The sequence below is a fragment of the Ylistrum balloti genome, unplaced genomic scaffold (genome assembly GCF_031769215.1).
Source record: "Ylistrum balloti isolate Yb309-2 unplaced genomic scaffold, AGI_CSIRO_Ybal_v1 Utg370136, whole genome shotgun sequence".
Taxonomy (NCBI): Eukaryota; Metazoa; Mollusca; class Bivalvia; order Pectinida; family Pectinidae; genus Ylistrum; species Ylistrum balloti.
Genome location: NW_026782145.1, coordinates 967,681 through 988,450, shown reverse-complemented (window position 1 = coordinate 988,450; position 20,770 = coordinate 967,681). Strand labels below are relative to the sequence as shown.

Genomic DNA, 20,770 nt, shown 5'->3' with positions numbered 1-20,770 from the left:
TGGCAGGAGGGTAAGAAGTGGATTAGAAAGTGGATGGTAATTGGCTGAAGGAAAGAGAAATAGGATTGGAAGAAGGAATGTGACCAGTTGAAAGGAAGGTAGGTAGTATTGGAAACAGGAAGTTTAGGTTAAAGTTTGGTTTTGTAAAGAAAATTTTGATTGAGTGGGAGCATTCGGTAGGTGGTATTGGGTGAAAGGGAGGTAAGTGGTATTGGGTGAAAGGGAGGTAGGTGGAATTGGGTGAAAGGGAGGTAGGTGGTATTGGGTGAAAGGGAGGTAGGTGGTATTGGGTGAAAGGGAGGTAGGTGGTATTGGGTGAAAGGGAGGTAGGTGGAATTGGGTGAAAGGGAGGTAGGTGGTATTGGGTGAAAGGGAGTTAGGTGGTATTGGGTAAAAGGGAGGTAGGTGGAATTGGAAAGGAGATTGTAATTAGCTGCAGGAAAGGTAGGTGGGATTGAAAGAAGGAATTACACTGATTGAAGGGAAGATGGGTGGGGTTAGAGAAAAGAATTTGACAGATATATGAAATGAACATAGGGAATGGGGAGAAGATTGTGATTGGTAGTATGGTAGTGGGATATGTAATGGAAGCTCTTTGGGATAGAAAAGGGAGCTCTTAGAAAATATTTCATGAAAGGCTGGTTAGATTGGCAGAGCCGAATGATAGCACTAAGTTTCTATAGAAATAAAAGAATTAGTCTTGGGACAAGGAAGGCTATCAAATAATCAATGAATTTATGAAACCAAGGTTTGAAAATGTTTGTGGGATGGGAAGGGAGAAATGTGCGTGTATCTAGAAATTTTTTAGTCTTGTAAAGAGTTGTAGTTGTATTTTTAGCTTACCTGGACAGAAGGGCTGTGGCATGTCTTCTGTCCGTCCGTTGTCAGTTTTTTTCTTTTAAACAACTTCTTCTCAATAACCAATGGACCAAATGATTGGCTATTCAAATCAGTACAAAGAACAAATAAAGACTAAACAATGGTGGGTGCCAATCTTCCTCTAGGAGATCTTGTGTTGTCATTGTTATGGTAATATCATTGTTCAACAGGATAAGAATGCATGAGAAAAACAATAAGAGCATAATATACATGTCTATGTTTCTTCATAAGGAAACTTTTATTCACATTATGTAAATCTCGTCATATTTAATTAAAAAAGATGAACCTTCCACTTTACACGGGAAAACATGAGGTAAACACTACAAGATTATGATTGAGCTGTAATTTATTTCTGAAAGCCCTGACTAACTTAGGCTAGGTGTGGCTTGCATCAGTTGTTTACTCTCTAACCTCCCTTCCTGTCCCCTCCCCAACATGTGGATACTGAATTGCTATTAAGTAAGGGATGTTTACACTAAAGCACATCTTGCAATCTCCAGAAACTCCAGATACTACAGGTACAGAACCAAGACACATAATTTTGTATTTCAGAGAATTAGATGCTACATAGCTAATAGTCAAAAGGCCACCTCTGTATAAACCTTCCCTTAAATGTCACCTATGTATAATAGATATCTGTCCAAAAATGCCACATCTTTGTAATGCATACCTGTCTTTATAGGTTGCTCCTCTATAACAGCTACCTGTCTTTAAAAGACCACCTCTGTATAAAAGACACCTGTCTATTAAGACCACCTCTATAATAAAACCGTCCAGAAAAGCCACCTCTGTATACTTGTATGTGTCTATAAAAGTCACTTCTATGTGATAGATTCCTTCCTATAAAGTATCAATAATAGATACCTGTCTGTAAAGCCACATCTGTATACTTGTATGTGTCTATAAAAGTTACTTCTATGTGATAGATTCCTTCCTATAAAGTATCAATAATAGATACCTGTCTGTAAAGCCACATCTGTATGATATATACCTGTCTGTAAAGTTTACTTCAGAATTATAGACACCTGTCTGTAAATGCAAATTCTATGTTATAAACTCCTGTCAATAAAGGCCACTTGTGTAAATAAAAAAAGAATCCCTGTCTCTAAAGTCCACTTATTTCAATAGCCAGTTATTTAACTCTGAGTGATTGACATTTTATTCATCTGCATGACTGTGAAGTGTGCCTATGTTGTGCCTATGCTTTGGCACAGCATCCATTGTTGGTTATAAACTTTTCCATTTAAGTGACTTCTTCACAATAACCAAAAGATTCAGGGTACTGATACAAGCTTGTAGCATGCTGGGAAGAAGTGCCACCAAGTTTGTTCAAATGAATGACCTTTACCTAGGTTCAAGCTTACTGTGGTCAAATAAGTTAAACATCATTAAATGACTTCTTCTTAATAACCAAAAGATGCAGGTACTGATATTGGGTTTGTAGCATGCTTGGAGGAAAGGCTAACAAATTCAATCAATCAAATGGCCTTGACCCACTTTAAAGGTCACAGTGGTCAAATGTGTAAAAGTCTTTTAAACACATTTTCCTAATAACCCCAAGAGGCAATAGGTCATGGCATTTAACATGCTTGGGAAATTGATTTAAAATTTTTGAGAAATTAGCTCAGGTGTCAGAGACCGTTTAAGTTGCAGAACAGGTGATTGGTACAGGCCACTTTGCCCACTTGTTACGTAAAAGTTCACATACATTTCAAGGCCATTTTTGGTAACTCCCTTGAATGACCTGTATAGGCAGGTGTGCCTGTATTTCCACCTGGATCAGTCTTGTGTGAGGCTGAGGACTGAAATCAATGTGAAGCTAGGGACTGGAATTGATCGGTCGCTCAACACACCTGAAGTTAATTAATGAAATAAATGTATTTCCGGTCTGACTTGGTGTTCAACTCATGTACCAGTGCCAAGAGCTGAAGATAAATTAATATTTGATTGGTTGAGCAATCACTGATTGCAGCAAAGTAGTCTTTTGAATACCATATGATATCGGGTGCGTAGAGATTATTCTTTGAACGGTTTAGAAGAACATAAGTCCTGCTGTAATGAAAAATGATTCCATACCAACCTGTCTGGCACTTACAGAATCCATAGGGGTGCTGTAGTACACACCGGTGTACTATCTCTTTCCAAGTGCTATTTTAGAAAGAATATAAATCAGGGTACTATTTATCAACACAGAGTCGATATAGAGCACCAGGGTCAGGGCTCAGTAGGTATACTGGTGGGGTTGTCAGGATCTTGATGGGTGCAGGTTACAGCACATAAAAGTACTAATGCCTTCTGTTTTCTGTCGTATTGACTGTCACTGCTTTGGGTCCCAGCATAGGGTGCCTCACCAGTGTTCCTGAAGCACTACCTGGTCTTAATTTCTGTCAATGTGTTACTGCTGATTTAGAGAAAAAGTTATTTTGAGATATTGAATGGTGGTGTGTTGATAAGACTGACTGGTGTCGTTTTGCACCATATCCTGGCAAGTTAATGCTGGAAGGTTGTTTCTGTGGAATTATTGCAGACTTCAATTACAAATGAAGTTTTAGCAAAAAGCTGTGATAATTATTGGAAGTAATCCAAGGCGAAATAATCAGCTAACTGCAGGTAAGTGATTTCTGATTTCAGATGGAAAAAACGTATTCATTATCTCTGGGATGTTTAATAGTATCACATGATATTTGGACAATTTTATAATAGTAGTATCGTTGCAATGACAATTTTATCTCAATAGTCTTCTGGGGCTGACCAGAAAAGTACTAGATATAGATCTTTCTCAAATTTTGCTTTAAGGTTCCCCTCAATTCCTAGTTGTGGCATTATGATCATGGGACTGATCAAAAAACAAAATGGCTGACAGATGACCATTGTGGATTTAGAAGTTCGAGAATATGATCTAGGCCTTATTATTCTTAGACTTTGTGGAGTGGACAGACTAATAGATAATTGTTGTTTAGCTGTCTTTCTGTTTGTTCCTCACACACCCAAACAAAATCTATAGTAGATTGTGTTTGCCTCATCTGTGATAACTATGGTTTATCTCTGTTGATGGCCTAGTCATGTCTAGAATGGTTTTATATTTCTGAAAAAATTGCTTATATCATTGATTAACATTTGATATCAGTGATCAGGCTGGTGACACCCTACCTTTACAGGTCCGCTGGGGAAATCTAATTCAAGACATCGAGGAGAAATGCGAGTGTATTACCACTGCCCACTCAATCATTGATTACTTCAGAAACACAGTAACCTAGGCACAAAAATAATGTTGAAATTGACATGTGTTGCATGCCTTCAACTTATATTTATACTGACAACACATAAAAAATACATGATAGGATGGAGTGTAGAAACTGTTACATAGCCTCACACAGTATAGATGATGTTACATAGCCTCACACAGTATAGATGTTACCTAGCCTCACACAGTATAGATGTTACATAGCCTCACACAGTATAGATGATGTTACATAGCCTCACACAGTATAGATGTTACCTAGCCTCACACAGTATAGATGTTACATAGCCTCACACAGTATAGAAGATGTTACATAGCCTCACACAGTATAGATGTTACATAGCCTCACAAAGTATAGATGTTACCTAGCCTCACACAGTATAGATGTTACATAGCCTCACACAGTATAGATGTTACATAGCCTCACACAGTATAGAAGATGTTACATAGCATCACACAGTATAGATGTTACATAGCCTCACACAGTATAGATGTTACATAGCCTCACACAGTATAGATGATGTTACATAGCCTCACACAGTATAGATGTTACATAGCCTCACACAGTATAGAAGATGTTACATAGCCTCACACAGTATAGATGATGTTACATAGCCTCACACAGTATAGATGTTACATAGCCTCACACAGTATAGATGTTACATAGCCTCACACAGTATAGAAGATGTTACATAGCATCACACAGTATAGATGTTACATAGCCTCACACAGTATAGAAGATGTTACATAGCATCACACAGTATAGATGTTACATAGCCTCACACAGTATAGATGATGTTACATAGCCTCACACAGTATAGATGTTACATAGCCTCACACAGTATAGATGTTACATAGCCTCACACAGTATAGATGTTACATAGCCTCACACAGTATAGAAGATGTTACATAGCATCACACAGTATAGATGTTACATAGCCTCACACAGTATAGATGTTACATAGCCTCACACATTGATTACTTCAGAAACACAGTATAGATGTTACATAGCCTCACTCAGTATAGATGTTACCTAGCCTCACACAGTATAGATGTTACATAGCCTCACGCAGTATAGATGTTACATAGCCTCACACAGTATAGATGTTACCTAGCCTCACACAGTATAGATGTTACATAGCCTCACGCAGTATAGATGTTACATAGCCTCACACATTGATTACTTCAGAAACACAGTATAGATGTTATATAGCCTCACACAGTATAGATGTTACATAGCCTCATGCTGTATAGAAGATGTTACATAGCCTCACACAGTATAGATGTTACATAGCTTCACACAGTATAGATGTTACATAGCCTCACACAGTATAGATGATGTTACATAGCTTCACACAGTATAGATGTTACATAGCCTCACACAGTATAGATGATGTTACATAGCCTCACACAGTGATGACATTTGGAGCCAGACAGAGTGTGATGACAGGTGTACCGACACAACAAAATCATGCCCTGTTGTTTTTAGGTCACTGTTACAATGCTGTAGCCTATGTATTATACTATAATGTTGTCAATCTGGGGGCTTCTTCTCTCTAGGAACATATACAGGTTAATTGATGTTGATGAGTAGATAGTTCTGTATACTTGATGTTTATATGTATGTAGGTATTAGTGTGTAGGGTATGCTAATTACTATGTGGTATCTGTACAAAGACACTGGCAGTCAATGTTCACCTATATAACAAATAAAGGTAGGTTTTAGGTAGTGTCACATGTTAAATAGGAAATTCTTTGAAGAAGTAAGCAAGAAGCACTTTTGATGATTGCATCTATTTTCATTATTTAAAATTTTTTTATTGTATGATGATGTGTTTTTGAGTTGAGAAATCACCATGTGACTTATTATATTTTGTTTGGACTCGGTGTCCTGACAGGTGCTCGTTAAAAACTTGACCTTTTACCTATAGATATTCATATGAATATACCTGCATTAATCTCAATTAAATCTAATTAAAACTCCTAACCTCCTCATTGAAAATATTTTGTCATTAATCATATGTGTCGTTCATAGGGTCTTTGTATCTACATGATTAATGTTGCCTCTGCTTTGTTTCTTTCAGCACATCATAGAGAAGAATCTGTTCAGTTGAGCATCCTGTGTTTCCATGGTAATGAGTGCAGTATTCTGGGTGGTACCCCATTCCGATTTTACTATGACAGTGCATTCTATATGGCCCAGTTCCTTGTGGAGAGTGTATACAACGTCACTGCATTAGACGACCTTGAACTTATCCGATCAGACTACTTTGATCTTTCTAACGAGATTCTGGACACTTTGGATGACCGACTCCAGAAAGCGTTAAATTTCTTGGACATACCAGACTGGTGGCATTTACTGGGATCTACCTCCCCACTGGGTCAGTATGATAATGGATGTGATTCCTGATTTCGCTGTTTGAACAAACCATTTTGTCATGTTTCTCTTGTAGGACACCTTTGTTTTTGTTTCAGTGAACTGTTCATATGCTTGTCTTCTTTAGTGTTTAGTTTTTTTATTCTTTTTGTCATTTTAAAATTTAAATGAACCTGACACATTAATGATTTAAGATACTGTGACTTTTAAATCTGGTCACAAATATCTGATAAGAAGGTGGCAATACATATTGTAAACCCACTGGTTTCTTTTTTACAGAAACTGAAATATTCAAGGATTTACTTCAACATCCAGTTGCCAAAAATTGATTTTTCTGAAAAAAGATACCTACAATGTAGTGCTTCAGAGGGAAATGATTTGACATAGGTGTTCTTGGTACAGCACAAATAATATGACAGAGGTGTTGTTGTTGCAGAACAAAATAATATGACAGAGGTGTTCTTGGTACAGCACAAATAATATGATGTAGGTGTTCTTATTGCAGAACAAATAATATGATGTAAATGCTCTCGGGTGTTGAACAAATAATATGATGTAGGTGTTCTTGGTGCAGCACAAATAATATGACATTGGTATTCTTCATACAACACAAATGGTTTGACAGATGCAGAAAGAATAATATGACAGATGTGTTCTTGGTGCAGAAAGAATGATATGACAGATGTGTTCTTGGTGCAGAAAGAATAATATGACAGATGTGTTCTTGGTGCAGAAAGAATGATATGACAGATGTGTTCTTGGTGCAGAAAGAATAATATGACAGATGTGTTCTTGGTGCAGAAAGAATAATACAGAAAGAATAATATGACAGATGTGTTCTTGGTGCAGAAAGAATAATATGACAGATGTGTTCTTGGTGCAGAAAGAATAATATGACAGATGTGTTCTTGGTGCTGTTCAAATGATATGATATAGACACTCTTGGTGCAGAACAAATGATATAACATAGGTGTTCTTGATGCAGAACAGATAATATGGCAGAGGTGTTCTTGGCTCAGAAAAATTTATATGACATAGGTGTTCTTGGTGCTGAACAAAAAAAATTGATGTTGGTATTCTTTATGTAAAACATAATTTGGTGTCGGTGACGTTGATTTAGGTAAGGTCCAAATCTGTAGATCAACTGTGAGGTATAGTTATTAGATGGAAGTATAGATACAAATTTACTTTATCTTTATGAGAAAATTTGTATGTGATACATCTCTAATTTTGGTTGCATTCTTACATAAATGTGCTTCAAAATTTAAGAAAACACAGAGAAAAAATTCAACCATTTGTCGCCCAATGTCCTCACCATAGTATTGGCTTTCAAAATTATTTTTGTGCTTGTAGATTGTCTATCTCTCCTATAGCACAGACCTTAGCAGTATCTAGTTAAGATAACAACATATTAATGGTGGTCTTTAGGGAATGAATTTGGAGTGTGTGAAATTGTCATTAAAAGTTTAGATATGATGCTTTGATTTACATTACACAATATGTATACCTTGTCAGATCAATTATCTATCTGGTATCGTCCTAGATCACATTGGAATCATTTATATTGTATTTCATTCCTTTGTTCTGTCTTAATAATTCATTTAATTTTATCACTTTTATTTGATCTGAAACATAAATTTTCTATTTGTCAATATTTCAAATATCAGAAATATCTTGTACCAGTTGATGAACTATGTATGTCCTACTCCTTGGTAATATTTTTGGAGTTGTCAAACTTGGAGTCGGTATTCTGAGAACTCTACCATACACTTTACGTAGGAGATCACCTAAATGTTTGTTTGATGGTATTTAAAGTCACCAATGAGAAATGTCACTTTGATAAATATACATTTTAATTACTCTTCATTAGCATTCCTCTGATATGATTGATATGTAAATATGCAAATTGTTTTGTCCTAACAGTGACTCAATCCACAGAAAATATATGTATATACATTACATGCTTGTTGTTCTATTGATTATTGATGGATTAGCCCAGTGTTCATGATATTTACAAAATAGCTTTTGTAAAATAAAAATCAGTTTTATAAAAAGAAAATGGCTGTGGATCAGAGATTTTGTACATATATGTCTTTCACAGGACTTAGTAATTTGGAGTTCCATCTGTCCAGAGGTCTGAAGCCAATTAAAATTTAATACAGCTATCAGGCTTGTGCTTCAGTAGTGCCTTCTGGTTTGAAGAAGTTTTCCATTTAAATGTGTAGGATTTTTTTGTTACCATAGAAACAGATAATAGGCAAGCCATATTATGAATTTAAGGTAAATGGATTTTTCTGGACCAGAGGTCTGATACTGTTAAAATATCTTGTCAAACCTTTGCTCAGATATCAAACTAGTTTCTTAGTAATGCTTCCTACTATGGAGAAGTTCTCCATGTATATACTTTTTCTGTTACCATGGAAACAGATCAGCCAAATCATAAAATTTAGGTATATGGTATATTTGGTCTGTAGCCATATATCAATAAGATCCCTCATGAGATGACAATGACATGACAATGAGACCAATTCGAGTTTTATTTGCAGATTGATGGCCCTTTACAGTTATAATGGATTTTGTGAACATGAGAACTTGAGTAAATATGCAGACTTTGATGAAATTTGGTGTTCAGCTTCTATTTATAAGATCTTGGATGAGTTTTTCAATGAAAATGATTTGATAGCTATTTGTAGATTTATTGCCCTTTGCAGTTTTATTGCCATTGGACCTCGTAAACACAATGCCTCTAATTAACATAAACTGATTTTGATGCAGCAAACTTGATAACGTGGTGCATAAACTTTCTATTCAAATGACTTCTTCTCAATAACAAATAGGCCCAGGGTGCTGATATTGGGCCTGTAGCATGCTGGGATAAAGGGCTACCAATTTTGTTCATGTGATTTACTTTTCTCTTTTTAAATGTCACAGGTGTCAGATGTGTTATAATTTTCAAACAACTTCTTCTCAATAACAGAAAGGTCTAGGCTGTTGATACTGGTTCTGTAATATAAGTGAATAAAGGGCTACCGATTTGTTCAAATAATTGACCTTGACCATTAGTTATGATCTTAAAATTTCTTTTTCAACAAGCAATAGCTTCAGAGTAATACCACTTGTGTAGTAGCATCTATAAAGAATTTGATTTCAAGTTTGCAGAAAATGCTTTTATGAACCAAAATTGTCTCCTTGGCGAGCTGTAGAGCAGTTGAGCAATTTATTTTAGGCATATTTAGCCTCTTTAATATATATGTATTTATAGTCAGATAACCTTTAAAGTTTTTGTTTTAACATGGAAGTTTTTTAACTTGCATTATTAGCTTTAAGACCTTGAAGGAGTTCAATAATGGGACCAATTGGATATAAGTTACAGTGTTCTGGCTCTAGTCAGGTGACAGTTAAGGCCCATGGGCTTATTTCAATATGTATATATTTGTTTTTTATTACCATGGAAACAGGCAAAACTACAGATTTAGCTGTTTCTGGATTAAAATGTCAAAACCATTCAGGATAACTGCCCTAAACTGTGTCCACTTATCATTCTTTCACTCTAGTTGTACTTTTTGCATTAGAGGAGTTTTCTTGTTTTTTTCATTTTTCTTGTTACCATGGCCTCTTTCGCAAATAAACAAAAAGACAAAATAGTAAATTTCATGGTTCCAAGAGTATGGTGATAAAACTGTTTAAAAACTACCTGAAACTTTGTTCACTTTGTACAAACTAGCATTCTCTTGGTGCATTTTGCTGCTGGAAGAGTTTTAATTTTTGATATTTTTTTTTTCTGCTATCTGTCAAAAAATAGCATTATTCTTTGGCAGAGATTTCCAATCTTGTAAGTAACTCTTATATCTATATCTATTTATAACCTGTCATAGTTTCTATTTATTACATGCATCATAGTTTTCTAACTCTAACATGGGTCCCAGCTTTCTATCTATCATATGGGTCCTAGTCTTTATTACATGGATCAGAACTTCCTACCTATTACATGTGTCATGGTTTACTGATGGTGATGAGATTGGAGCAACTGAGTGAAGTTGATTAGGTTACTAGATCATCCGTTTATTCTCCATCAACCAGTTCCACACTGTCGCCCTTGTCTGGGGCCAATATCCCTTATAAACCACAAAACAGGTTTCCTGCCTCATTATGATTTACACCATCATCAAGACCTCGTCAACCTGTCTATAATAATGACACTAATAGGAAAAGAATTAGGTTGTGTAAATCTGTCTAGTTCACAAATCTGTGTCAATATGTTGACGTTGTAACTCGCATTTTAACTCCACTTAGGATCAAACTGTACAAGTAGGGATATGTGGTCGTATGTCAGGTGTTTACTTTTTATAGGTGTACCACTGTAAGCTACCAAATATAGAATGCAGAGATATCAGACTTGTATTAAATTGTCATGATTTAATGTCAATGACATAGGTTATATGATTTTGATTTTCTTTAATGATTTCTAAGTAAACAGATTGTTAACAGATCAGAGTTATTTGTCAGGATGTGGGTCATGATCACTAGCTGGAAAGTATGAGTGGTCAGGAGTGTGTTTGTTGACATACAGTTTAGGATATCATATGTGTTATTAGTTTGACAAAGATGCTATCTGTATCATATACCTATATCTCAACGCTTTTTAAGAAATTGTGAAAATTGAAACAATGTCTTTTCAAAGTTTTAAAAACATATCTAATATTTGGTTGCAGAGAATCCGGATAACCAGACGAGGGAAACTTTGTTACATTTCACAGCACGATTAGGGTTAAACAAAGTCACACTCTTTCTGCTCAACAAACCAGGGAGTGAACAGTGCTTATCCATATCCAATCCTCTTGGAAACCTGCCGAGGGATATAGCTGCTGAACAGGGCTTCACTGACCTCAGTGAGATACTAACAGAGTAAGTCTAGCACAGTCAACCTGTAGACAGCTTAGCATCTTGTTTGTATCAATATATTGTTTGTTTATCTATATAAAGGCAGATTTCCTCATTGACTCATGTCCAAGTGATAAGTTCAAACACAGGACACTTTTTTTCAAGATGTCAACTTAAACACTGTGTTTAGTATGATTTTCCTGTGCACAAGTACCAATGCACTGTTTTTTGTATCAAATAAGTATTATATATTTTGTGCTATGATTTTTTTTTTATAGTTGTTTATCGACTGCCCACAACTCTTAAAAGTTATATGTAATTCAGTAAGTGAACATTTGACATGAATGATATCTAATTAGTGAACATTTGACATTAATGATGACTAATAAGTGAACATTTGACATAATGATGACTAATTAGTGAACATTTCACATGAATGATGTCTAATTAGTGAACATTTGACATGAATGATGACTAATTAGTGAACAGTTGACATGAATGATGTCTAATTAGTGAACATTTGACATGAATGATGACTAATTAGTGAACATTTGACATGAATGATGTCTAATTAGTGAACATTTGACATGAATGATGTCTAATTAGTGAACATTTGACATGAACATTTGATGTCTAATTAGTGAACATTTGACATTTGACATTGATATCTAATTAGTGAACATGATGTCTAATTAGTGAACATTTGACATGAATGATGTGAACTAATTAGTGAACATTTGACATGAATGATGACTTATTAGTGAACATTTGACATGAATGATGTCTATTTAGTGAACATTTGACATGAATGATGTCTAATTAGTGAACATTTGACATGAATGATGTCTTATTAGTGAACATTTGACATGAATGATGTCTAATTAGTGAACATTTGACATTAATGATGACTAATTAAACATTTGTGAACATTTGACATAATGATGTCTAATTAGTGAACATTTGACATGAATGATGTCTAATTAGTGAACATTTGACATGAATGATGTCTAATTAGTGAACATTTGACATGAATGATGACAAATAAGTGAACATTTGACATGAATGATGACTAATTAGTGAACATTTGACATGAATGATGTCTAATTAGTGAACATTTGACATGAATGATGTCTAATTAGTGAACATTTGACATGAATGATGTCTAATTAGTGAACATTTGACATGAATGATATCTAATTAGTGAACATTTGACATAAATGATGACTAATAAGTGAACATTTGACATAATGATGACTAAATAGTGAACATTTGACATTGTTGATGTCTAATTAGTGAACATTTGACATAATGATGTCTAATTAGTGAACATTTGACATGAATGATGTCTAATTAGTGAACATTTGACATGAATGATATCTAATTAGTGAACATTTGACATAAATGATGACTAATAAGTGAACATTTGACATAATGATGACATTTGACATTTGACATTGTTGATGTCTAATTAGTGAACATTTGACATGAATGATGTCTATTTAGTGAACATTTTACATGAATGATGTCTAATTAGTGAACATTTGACATGAATGATGTCTATTTAGTGAACATTTGACATTGTTGATGTCTAATTAGTGAACATTTGACATGAATGATGACTAATTAGTGAACATTTGACATGAATGATGTCTGTTTAATGAACATTTGACATAACGATGTCTAATTAGTGAACATTTGACATGATTGATGACAAATAAGTGAACATTTGACATGAATGATGTCTATTTAGTGAACATTTGACATGAATGATGACAAATAAGTGAACATTTGACATAATGATGTCTAATTAGTGAACATTTGACATGAATGATGACTAATTAGTGAACATTTGACATGAATGATGTCTAATTAGTGAACATTTGACATAATGATGTCTAATTAGTGAACATTTGACATAATGATGACTAATTAGTGAACATTTGACATGAATGATGTCTAATTAGTGAACATTTGACATGAATGATGTCTAATTAGTGAACATTTGACATGAATGATGTCTAATTAGTGAACATTTGACATGAATGATGTCTAATTAGTGAACATTTGACATGAATGATGTCTAATTAGTGAACATTTGACATGAATGATGTCTAATTAGTGAACATTTGACATGAATGATGTCTATTTAGTGAACATTTGACTTGAATGATGTTTAATTATTGAACATTTGACATAATGATGTTTAATTAGTGAACATTTGACATGAATGATGTTTAATTAGTGAACATTTGACTTGAATGATGTTTAATTATTGAACATTTGACATAATGATGTTTAATTAGTGAACATTTGACATGAATGATGTCTTATTAGTGAACATTTGACATTATTTATGCCTAATAAGTGAACATTTGACCCTTTTGATATCTTATTAGTGAACATTTGACTTTGACAATGACAATTGGTGAAGATTTGACCTTGTTGGTATCTAGTTAGTGTAAAGTTTAGTATATCTGACAGCTGTAATGTACTGGCTGTGCTCTCATGTGTTAATGTTAGAAGTGTTAGGACTGTGTATTAGGTAAATATCAAGTATAAATATACTGATAAGGAGTTTCCTTACACATACTATCAACAGTTAGTGTTTCACAAGATACAGGAAGTGTACAGCATGCTGAGCTGTGTATCATTCACACTCTTTATTATCTTGTTGGATACATAGCATAATGCTGGTGACACGTTACATAATACAAGTGACCCTCAGTAAAGAAACCCCCAGCATGATGTGGGAGAGGACAGTCAACATTGGCCAAGAGGATTGTAGTACATGTTATTACTGCTGTAACTGATAAAGGAGTATCACAAGCCTTAAGGGACATATATCGCCCACAACATTTTAATTGCAAGTTTTAAGAGACAAACATTTCATGTAATTTAATTTTGATCCAATCATTTATCATTTAAATAAAAAAAATTGTTACTGTTGTTAGTTATTAGTGATTGTATATAGATAATGAATATGTTCCTTTTCTGTCTTTTGCAGATACAACTCTCACTTTGTTAAAGTAGAAAACAAACCTATAAAGACCAATGAGGGCATCATCAGTTACTATGACAACCGAGAGGTCTCCCTCAGCACGTACCTGCAGAGATCTTTAGGTGGGTTCAGCCCTGATATTCTCTCCAGATTTTTAAACAAGTATTTCTGACTGGGAATCATATTGCCTTCTTTCTCAATAGGGATAAGCTTGTAGGGCCTTTCTTCTGACTAGGGATTAACTCATAGGGATTTCCTCCTGACTGGGGATAAACTCATAGGGCCATTTCTCCTGACTGGGGATTAACTCATAGGACATTCCTCCTGACAGTGGATAAACTCATAGGGCCATTTCTCCTGACTGGCGATTAACTCATAGGCCCTTCCTCCTGACTGGGGATAAACTCATAGGGCCATTTCTCCTGACTGGGGATTAACTCATAGGGCATTCCTCCTGACAGTGGATAAACTCATAGGGCCATTTATCCTGACTGGCAATTAACTCATAGGCCCTTCCTCCTGACTGGGGATAAACTCATAGGGCCATTTCTCCTGACTGGGGATAAACTCATAGGGCCTTCCTTCTAACTGGGGATAAACTCATAGGGATTTCCTCCTGACTAGGGATTAACTCATAGGCCCTTCCTCCTGACTGGGGATAAACTCATAGGGCCATTTCTCCTGACTGGGGATAAACTCATAGGGCCTTCCTTCTAACTTTGGATAAACTCATAGGGCCATTTCTCCTGACTAGGGATAATAAACTCATAGGCCCTTCCTCCTGAGTGGCAATAAACTCACAGAGCCATTTCTCCTGACAGTGGATAAACTCATAGGGCCTTCCTCCTGACTGGGGATAAACTCATAGGGATTTCCTCCTGACTGGGGATTAACTCATAGGCCCTTCCTCCTGACAGTGGATAAACTCATAGGGCCATTTCTCCTGACTGGGGATGAACTCATAGGGACTTCCTCCTGACTGGGGATAAACTCATAGGCCCTTCCTCCTGACAGTGGATAAACTCATAGGGCCATTTCTCCTGACTGGGGATGAACTCATAGGGCCTTCCTCCTGACTGGGGATAAACTCCTAGGCCCTTCCTCCTGACAGTGGATAAACTCATAGGGCCATTTCTCCTGACTGGGGATGAACTCATAGGGCCTTCCTCCTGACTGGGGATTAACTCATAGGCCCTTCCTCCTGACAGTGGATAAACTCATAGGGCCATTTCTCCTGACTGGGGATGAACTCATAGGGCCTTCCTCCTGACTGGGGATAAACTCATAGGCCCTTCCTCCTGACAGTGGATAAACTCATAGGGCCATTTCTCCTGACTGGGGATGAACTCATAGGGCCTTCCTCCTGACTGGGGATAAACTCATAGGCCCTTCCTCCTGACAGTGGATAAACTCATAGGGCCATTTCTCCTGACTGGGGATGAACTCATAGGGCCTTCCTCCTGACTGGGGATAAACTCATAGGCCCTTCCTCCTGACAGTGGATAAACTCATGTGAGGGCCTTCCTTCTGACAGTGGATAAACTCATAGGGCCTTCTGTCTGTCTAGAGATAAACTCCTAGGGCCTTCTCTCTGTCTAGAGATAAACTCCTAGGGCCTTCTGTCTGTCTAGAGATAAACTCCTAAGTCCTTCTGTCTGTCTAGAGATAAACTCCTAAGTCCTTCTGTCTGTCTAGAGATAAACTCCTAGGGCCTTCTGTCTGTCTAGAGATAATCTCATAGGGCCATCTTAGTGAAAGTTTATCATTTGGATTAAGTCATCACAGTAAAAAATTGAAGATCAGTATTATTTTTCTGAAAAAACATACATGAGGAAGATATTTAGGAGCAAGAGAATCTGTTTATTTAGTGCCATACTGTAATTATCTACACTGTTTACTGCTGCGATCACCTTACTTCATTTAACAAATTCATAAATCTCTACAAATCTCTGACGTAGAAAAACTGAACGGGAACGTTTCATGGCAGGTTTATTTATCACCCCTCTTTTTGTTTTTGTTTGTATTGAAAAATTTATGTGACAAATATAGCTCGGAGCAGGATTTCTAGTGTCGGTGTGGGATCAATAGTCGAGCATGAAAGAGCTCCACTGATACAGATTGGTAATTTTTCTACTAATCTAGGGCTCCTACAAGCTTTGATCTTTCTGCCATTATCCCATCTTCTAATCTACCATTAAGTAAGATATACTTCAACTAGGTATACATTATGTCATCACATAATGTCAGTGAAATATTGAATTTGTGCGTATAATATAAACCTGTGATGCAGGATTTTATTTTGTTTATTTATTTTCCAACCCAACTACTTTAGTATTTCATAGAATCCTTAATAACATTACATATGTGAAATAAAAAAAAAGATGAGTTCTTGAAAAAGGAAATTAAAAAATGCTGATTTGCTCCAGCAGGTTTTGTGATATTCTGAAGATCCTTTTGATTTATAAAGGGGAATAACTCTTCTTGGTTTCGCTGAGACACTGTATCTATAGACTTAAATAAATTCCATTAGACATTTTATATAATGTGTCAGTTGGAATGGATACATACTATATTTATAATATATTTTGAATGAATGACTTAACACGGTTATCTATGGTAATAAATGGAAATGTCTGTTATTGTACAAACACATATCTGAACTGTACTGTAATTCTTCTTTCCACAAAATAATTAGATATAAAAATCTAGCTACATAAACCAAGTCTGTAGGACATCTTAATAGAATGATAGAAAAATTTGTTTACGGACTGCTTGGCCTGTTATTATGGCTGTAGACTTCAGATAGACAAGTCTGATGGTGTGGAGTGGTGCACCATGGGAAAGCTTGGGGACCTAGCATAATAGCACAGTGTCATCTTCTTCAGTAAATATGTCATCTGTCTGATATCTGTAGGACAACTTGTGATTATATTTAATTTGTTTTGGTGCAGAGAAAATATTTTAAAAAGAATCATGTATCCAAGTATTGCGATGCAATACAAAAATTTATAAAGGATTAGGGAGCTACTATACCATCCTAATAAGTCTTGCTGTGACAATGTTCTACTGATTAAAAAGTCTTTTATTTCTATACTTGCAGTTGAAGAAGCTCAGATTCTTCATAAATTGGTGGAGACATTTGAAAAATCTGGAATTCCATCCTATGTGCGCCAATCAGAAACAGCCTGGCCAGGAACAGAAGAAATGGACACAGGTCAGTTACTTGGTAATAGTGGAACAAAGGCAACAAAGACATATTGTAGTAACGGTCTGGTAGAGTGGACAGAAAGACATATTGTAGTAACAGTCTGGTACAGTGGACAGACAGACATATTGTAGTAACAGTCTAATGCAGTGGACAGACAGACAGACATGTTGTAGTAACAGTCTGCTACACTGGGCAGGCAGACATGTTGTAGTAACAGTCTAATACAGTGGGCAGACAGACATGTTGTAGTAACAGTCTAATACAGTCGGCAGACAGACATGTTGTAGTAACAGTCTAATACAGTGGGCAGGCAGACATGTTGTAGTAACAGTCTAATACAGTGGGCAGGCAGACATGTTGTAGTAACAGTCTGCTACAGTGGGCAGACAGACATGTTGTAGTAACAGTCTAATAGAGTGGGCAGGCAGACATGTGGTAGTAACAGTCTAATACAGTGGGCAGACAGACATGTGGTAGTAACAGTCTAATACAGTAGACAGACAGACATGTGGTAGTTACAGTCTGCTACATTGGGCAGACAGACATGTTGTAGTAACAGTCTAATACAGTGGGCAGACAGACATGTTGTAGTAACAGTGTAATACAGTAGACAGACAGACAGACATGTGGTAGTAACAGTCTAATACAGTGGGCAGTCAGACATGTTGTAGTAACAGTCTAATACAGTGGGCAGGCAGACATGTTGTAGTAACAGTCTAATACAGTGGGCAGACAGACATGTTGTAGTAACAGTCTAATACAGTGGGCAGGCAGACATGCTGTAGTTACAGTCTGCTACAGTGGGCAGACAGACAGACATGTGGTAGTAACAGTCTGCTACAGTGGACAGACAGACATGTTGTAGTAACAGTCTAATACAGTCGGCAGACAGACATGTTGTAGTAACAGTCTAATACAGTGGACAGACAGACAGACATGTGGTAGTAACAGTCTGCTACAGTGGGCAGGCAGACATGTTGTAGTAATAGTCTAATACACTGGGCAGGCAGACATGTTGTAGTAACAGTCTAATACAGTGGGCAGACAGACATGTTGTAGTAACAGTCTAATACAGTGGGCAGGCAGACATGTTGTAGTAACAGTCTAATACAGTGGGCAGACAGACATGTTGTAGTAACAGTCTAATACAGTCGGCAGACAGACATGTTGTAGTAACAGTCTAATACAGTGGACAGACAGACAGACATGTGGTAGTAACAGTCTGCTACAGTGGGCAGGCAGACATGTTGTAGTAACAGTCTAATACACTGGGCAGGCAGACATGTTGTAGTAACAGTCTAATACAGTGGGCAGACAGACATGTTGTAGTAACAGTCTAATACAGTGGGCAGACAGACATGTTGTAGTAACAGTCTAATACAATGGGCAGAAAGACATGTTGCAGTAAGTATAACATTTTCAGAAAGCTCTAATTTTAGCAGAATTTAGTCTACACAAACTCAAACCTTAGCTTTTATGGTATCTTTAAAGCATTTGACCTTTGACGTTTTGTGAAGTAGTAAAAAAAATTTTTGGAGTGTTAATGTTGGTCACAAATAGATTTAAAACACACTGAATATATACTTTATTTTAGTGAAGCTCCACTATTTTGTGGAATTAATAACATCTGACACACCTTTTTTTTATATATTACCATATTTTCTGGATTATAAACTGCACCTTTTTCCTTGTGTGTCGGGCGTGCAATATCGGTGCAATTAATATGCGAAGAACAAAAACTTTACAGGATGGGGAAAACAAAAAGAAAAAATGGGAAGTTTTATCAGTTACTGGTACAAGATAGTACTGATGTTTATTATGAGTGCCTGCTTGTCATGTGTTTGTGACTGAAACAGATCATCTAGAACCATCATTTGCAATCATTTACAGGATGATTTGAAGATTTAATTGAAAATAACATTTTTGTGGATTTTATTAATCATACCTTTTAATATGAATCACAATAGTATCTTCTGGACTTTCATGGCTACTTAGAAGCCATAGTGGAAGTTTACAATAGCCTTTTGCATCCCAGGATGGATAGGTCATCAGGTTATATGTCAAATTCTAGAATGGCCGCCATGCTTGTTTACAATATGAATGGTTTCATGTAACTTCAAACATGAAGAAATGATATGGGACTGTAAGAATTTGGTCAGCATGCAAGGGCCTTCGTTAATATTTAACAGTACAGACACTGAATGAAAGATTGTTTAGTAAACCATAACGTCAGGCCCTATATCTGTGCGTAGACAATTTGTGAAGGCACCCATGCCAAATGACTTCGATATTTGCTATCTTTCTTTTTTATTATATTATTAAAATAAAGAATTATCTGTGTATAATTCATTTGCAAACCTAATTAATTGTTTCACTGACAATCTTGATAAATTGCCCTCGGTTGCCAGTTATATCAATGAACTTTGGCCAACGTAACAGTTACCACTAGTAAGAAATGTCTTCCGTTTTCTGTTACTAGGTATATCAAACATCAGTAATAGTACTTCCATATTGTTTTCTGTTACCAGGTATATCAAACATCAGTAATAGTGCTTCCATAATGTTTTCTGTTACCAGGTATATCAAACATCAGCAATAGAGCTTCCATAACGTTTTCTGTTACCAGGTATATCAAACATCAGTAATAGTGCTTCCATATTGTTTTCTCTTACCAGGTATATCAAACATCAGTAATAGTGCTTCCATAACGTTTTCTGTTACCAGGTATATCAAACATCAGTAATAGAGCTTCCATAACGTTTTCTGTTACCAGTTATATCAAACATCAGTAATAGTACTTCCATAACGTTTTCTGTTACCAGGTATATCAAACATCAGCAATAGAGCTTCCATAACGTTTTCTGTTACCAGGTATATCAAACATCAGTAATAGTGCTTCCATAACGTTTTCTGTTACCAGGTATATCAAACATCAGTAATAGAGCTTCCATAATGTTTTCTGTTACCAGGTATATCAAACATCAGTAATAGAGCTTCCATAACGTTTTCTGTTACCAGGTATATCAAACATCAGCAATAGAGCTTCCATATTGTTTTCTGTTACCAGGTATATCAAAAGTCAGGAATAGTGCTCCCATAATGTAAGAAAGGTGCTGTCTATATTCAGATGTGGCTTATAAAAATCACTGAAAACTGGCCCTGTGGGTTATATACTGATATGGCTCA

General features: G+C 36.0%; 1 protein-coding gene across 1 annotated transcript in view; it reads left to right on the top strand.

Moving 5' to 3' along the window:
* The window catches only part of LOC132550631 (A-kinase anchor protein 13-like), a 170,851-nt gene that overhangs the window by 105 nt on the left and 149,976 nt on the right, over nt 1-20,770 (top strand). Inside the window, exons 2-5 of the mRNA XM_060214723.1 lie at nt 6,205-6,501; nt 11,210-11,402; nt 14,383-14,498; nt 17,477-17,590. Coding sequence (XP_060070706.1) covers nt 6,205-6,501; nt 11,210-11,402; nt 14,383-14,498; nt 17,477-17,590 — 720 coding nt within the window. The remainder of the gene's footprint in view (nt 1-6,204; nt 6,502-11,209; nt 11,403-14,382; nt 14,499-17,476; nt 17,591-20,770) is intronic.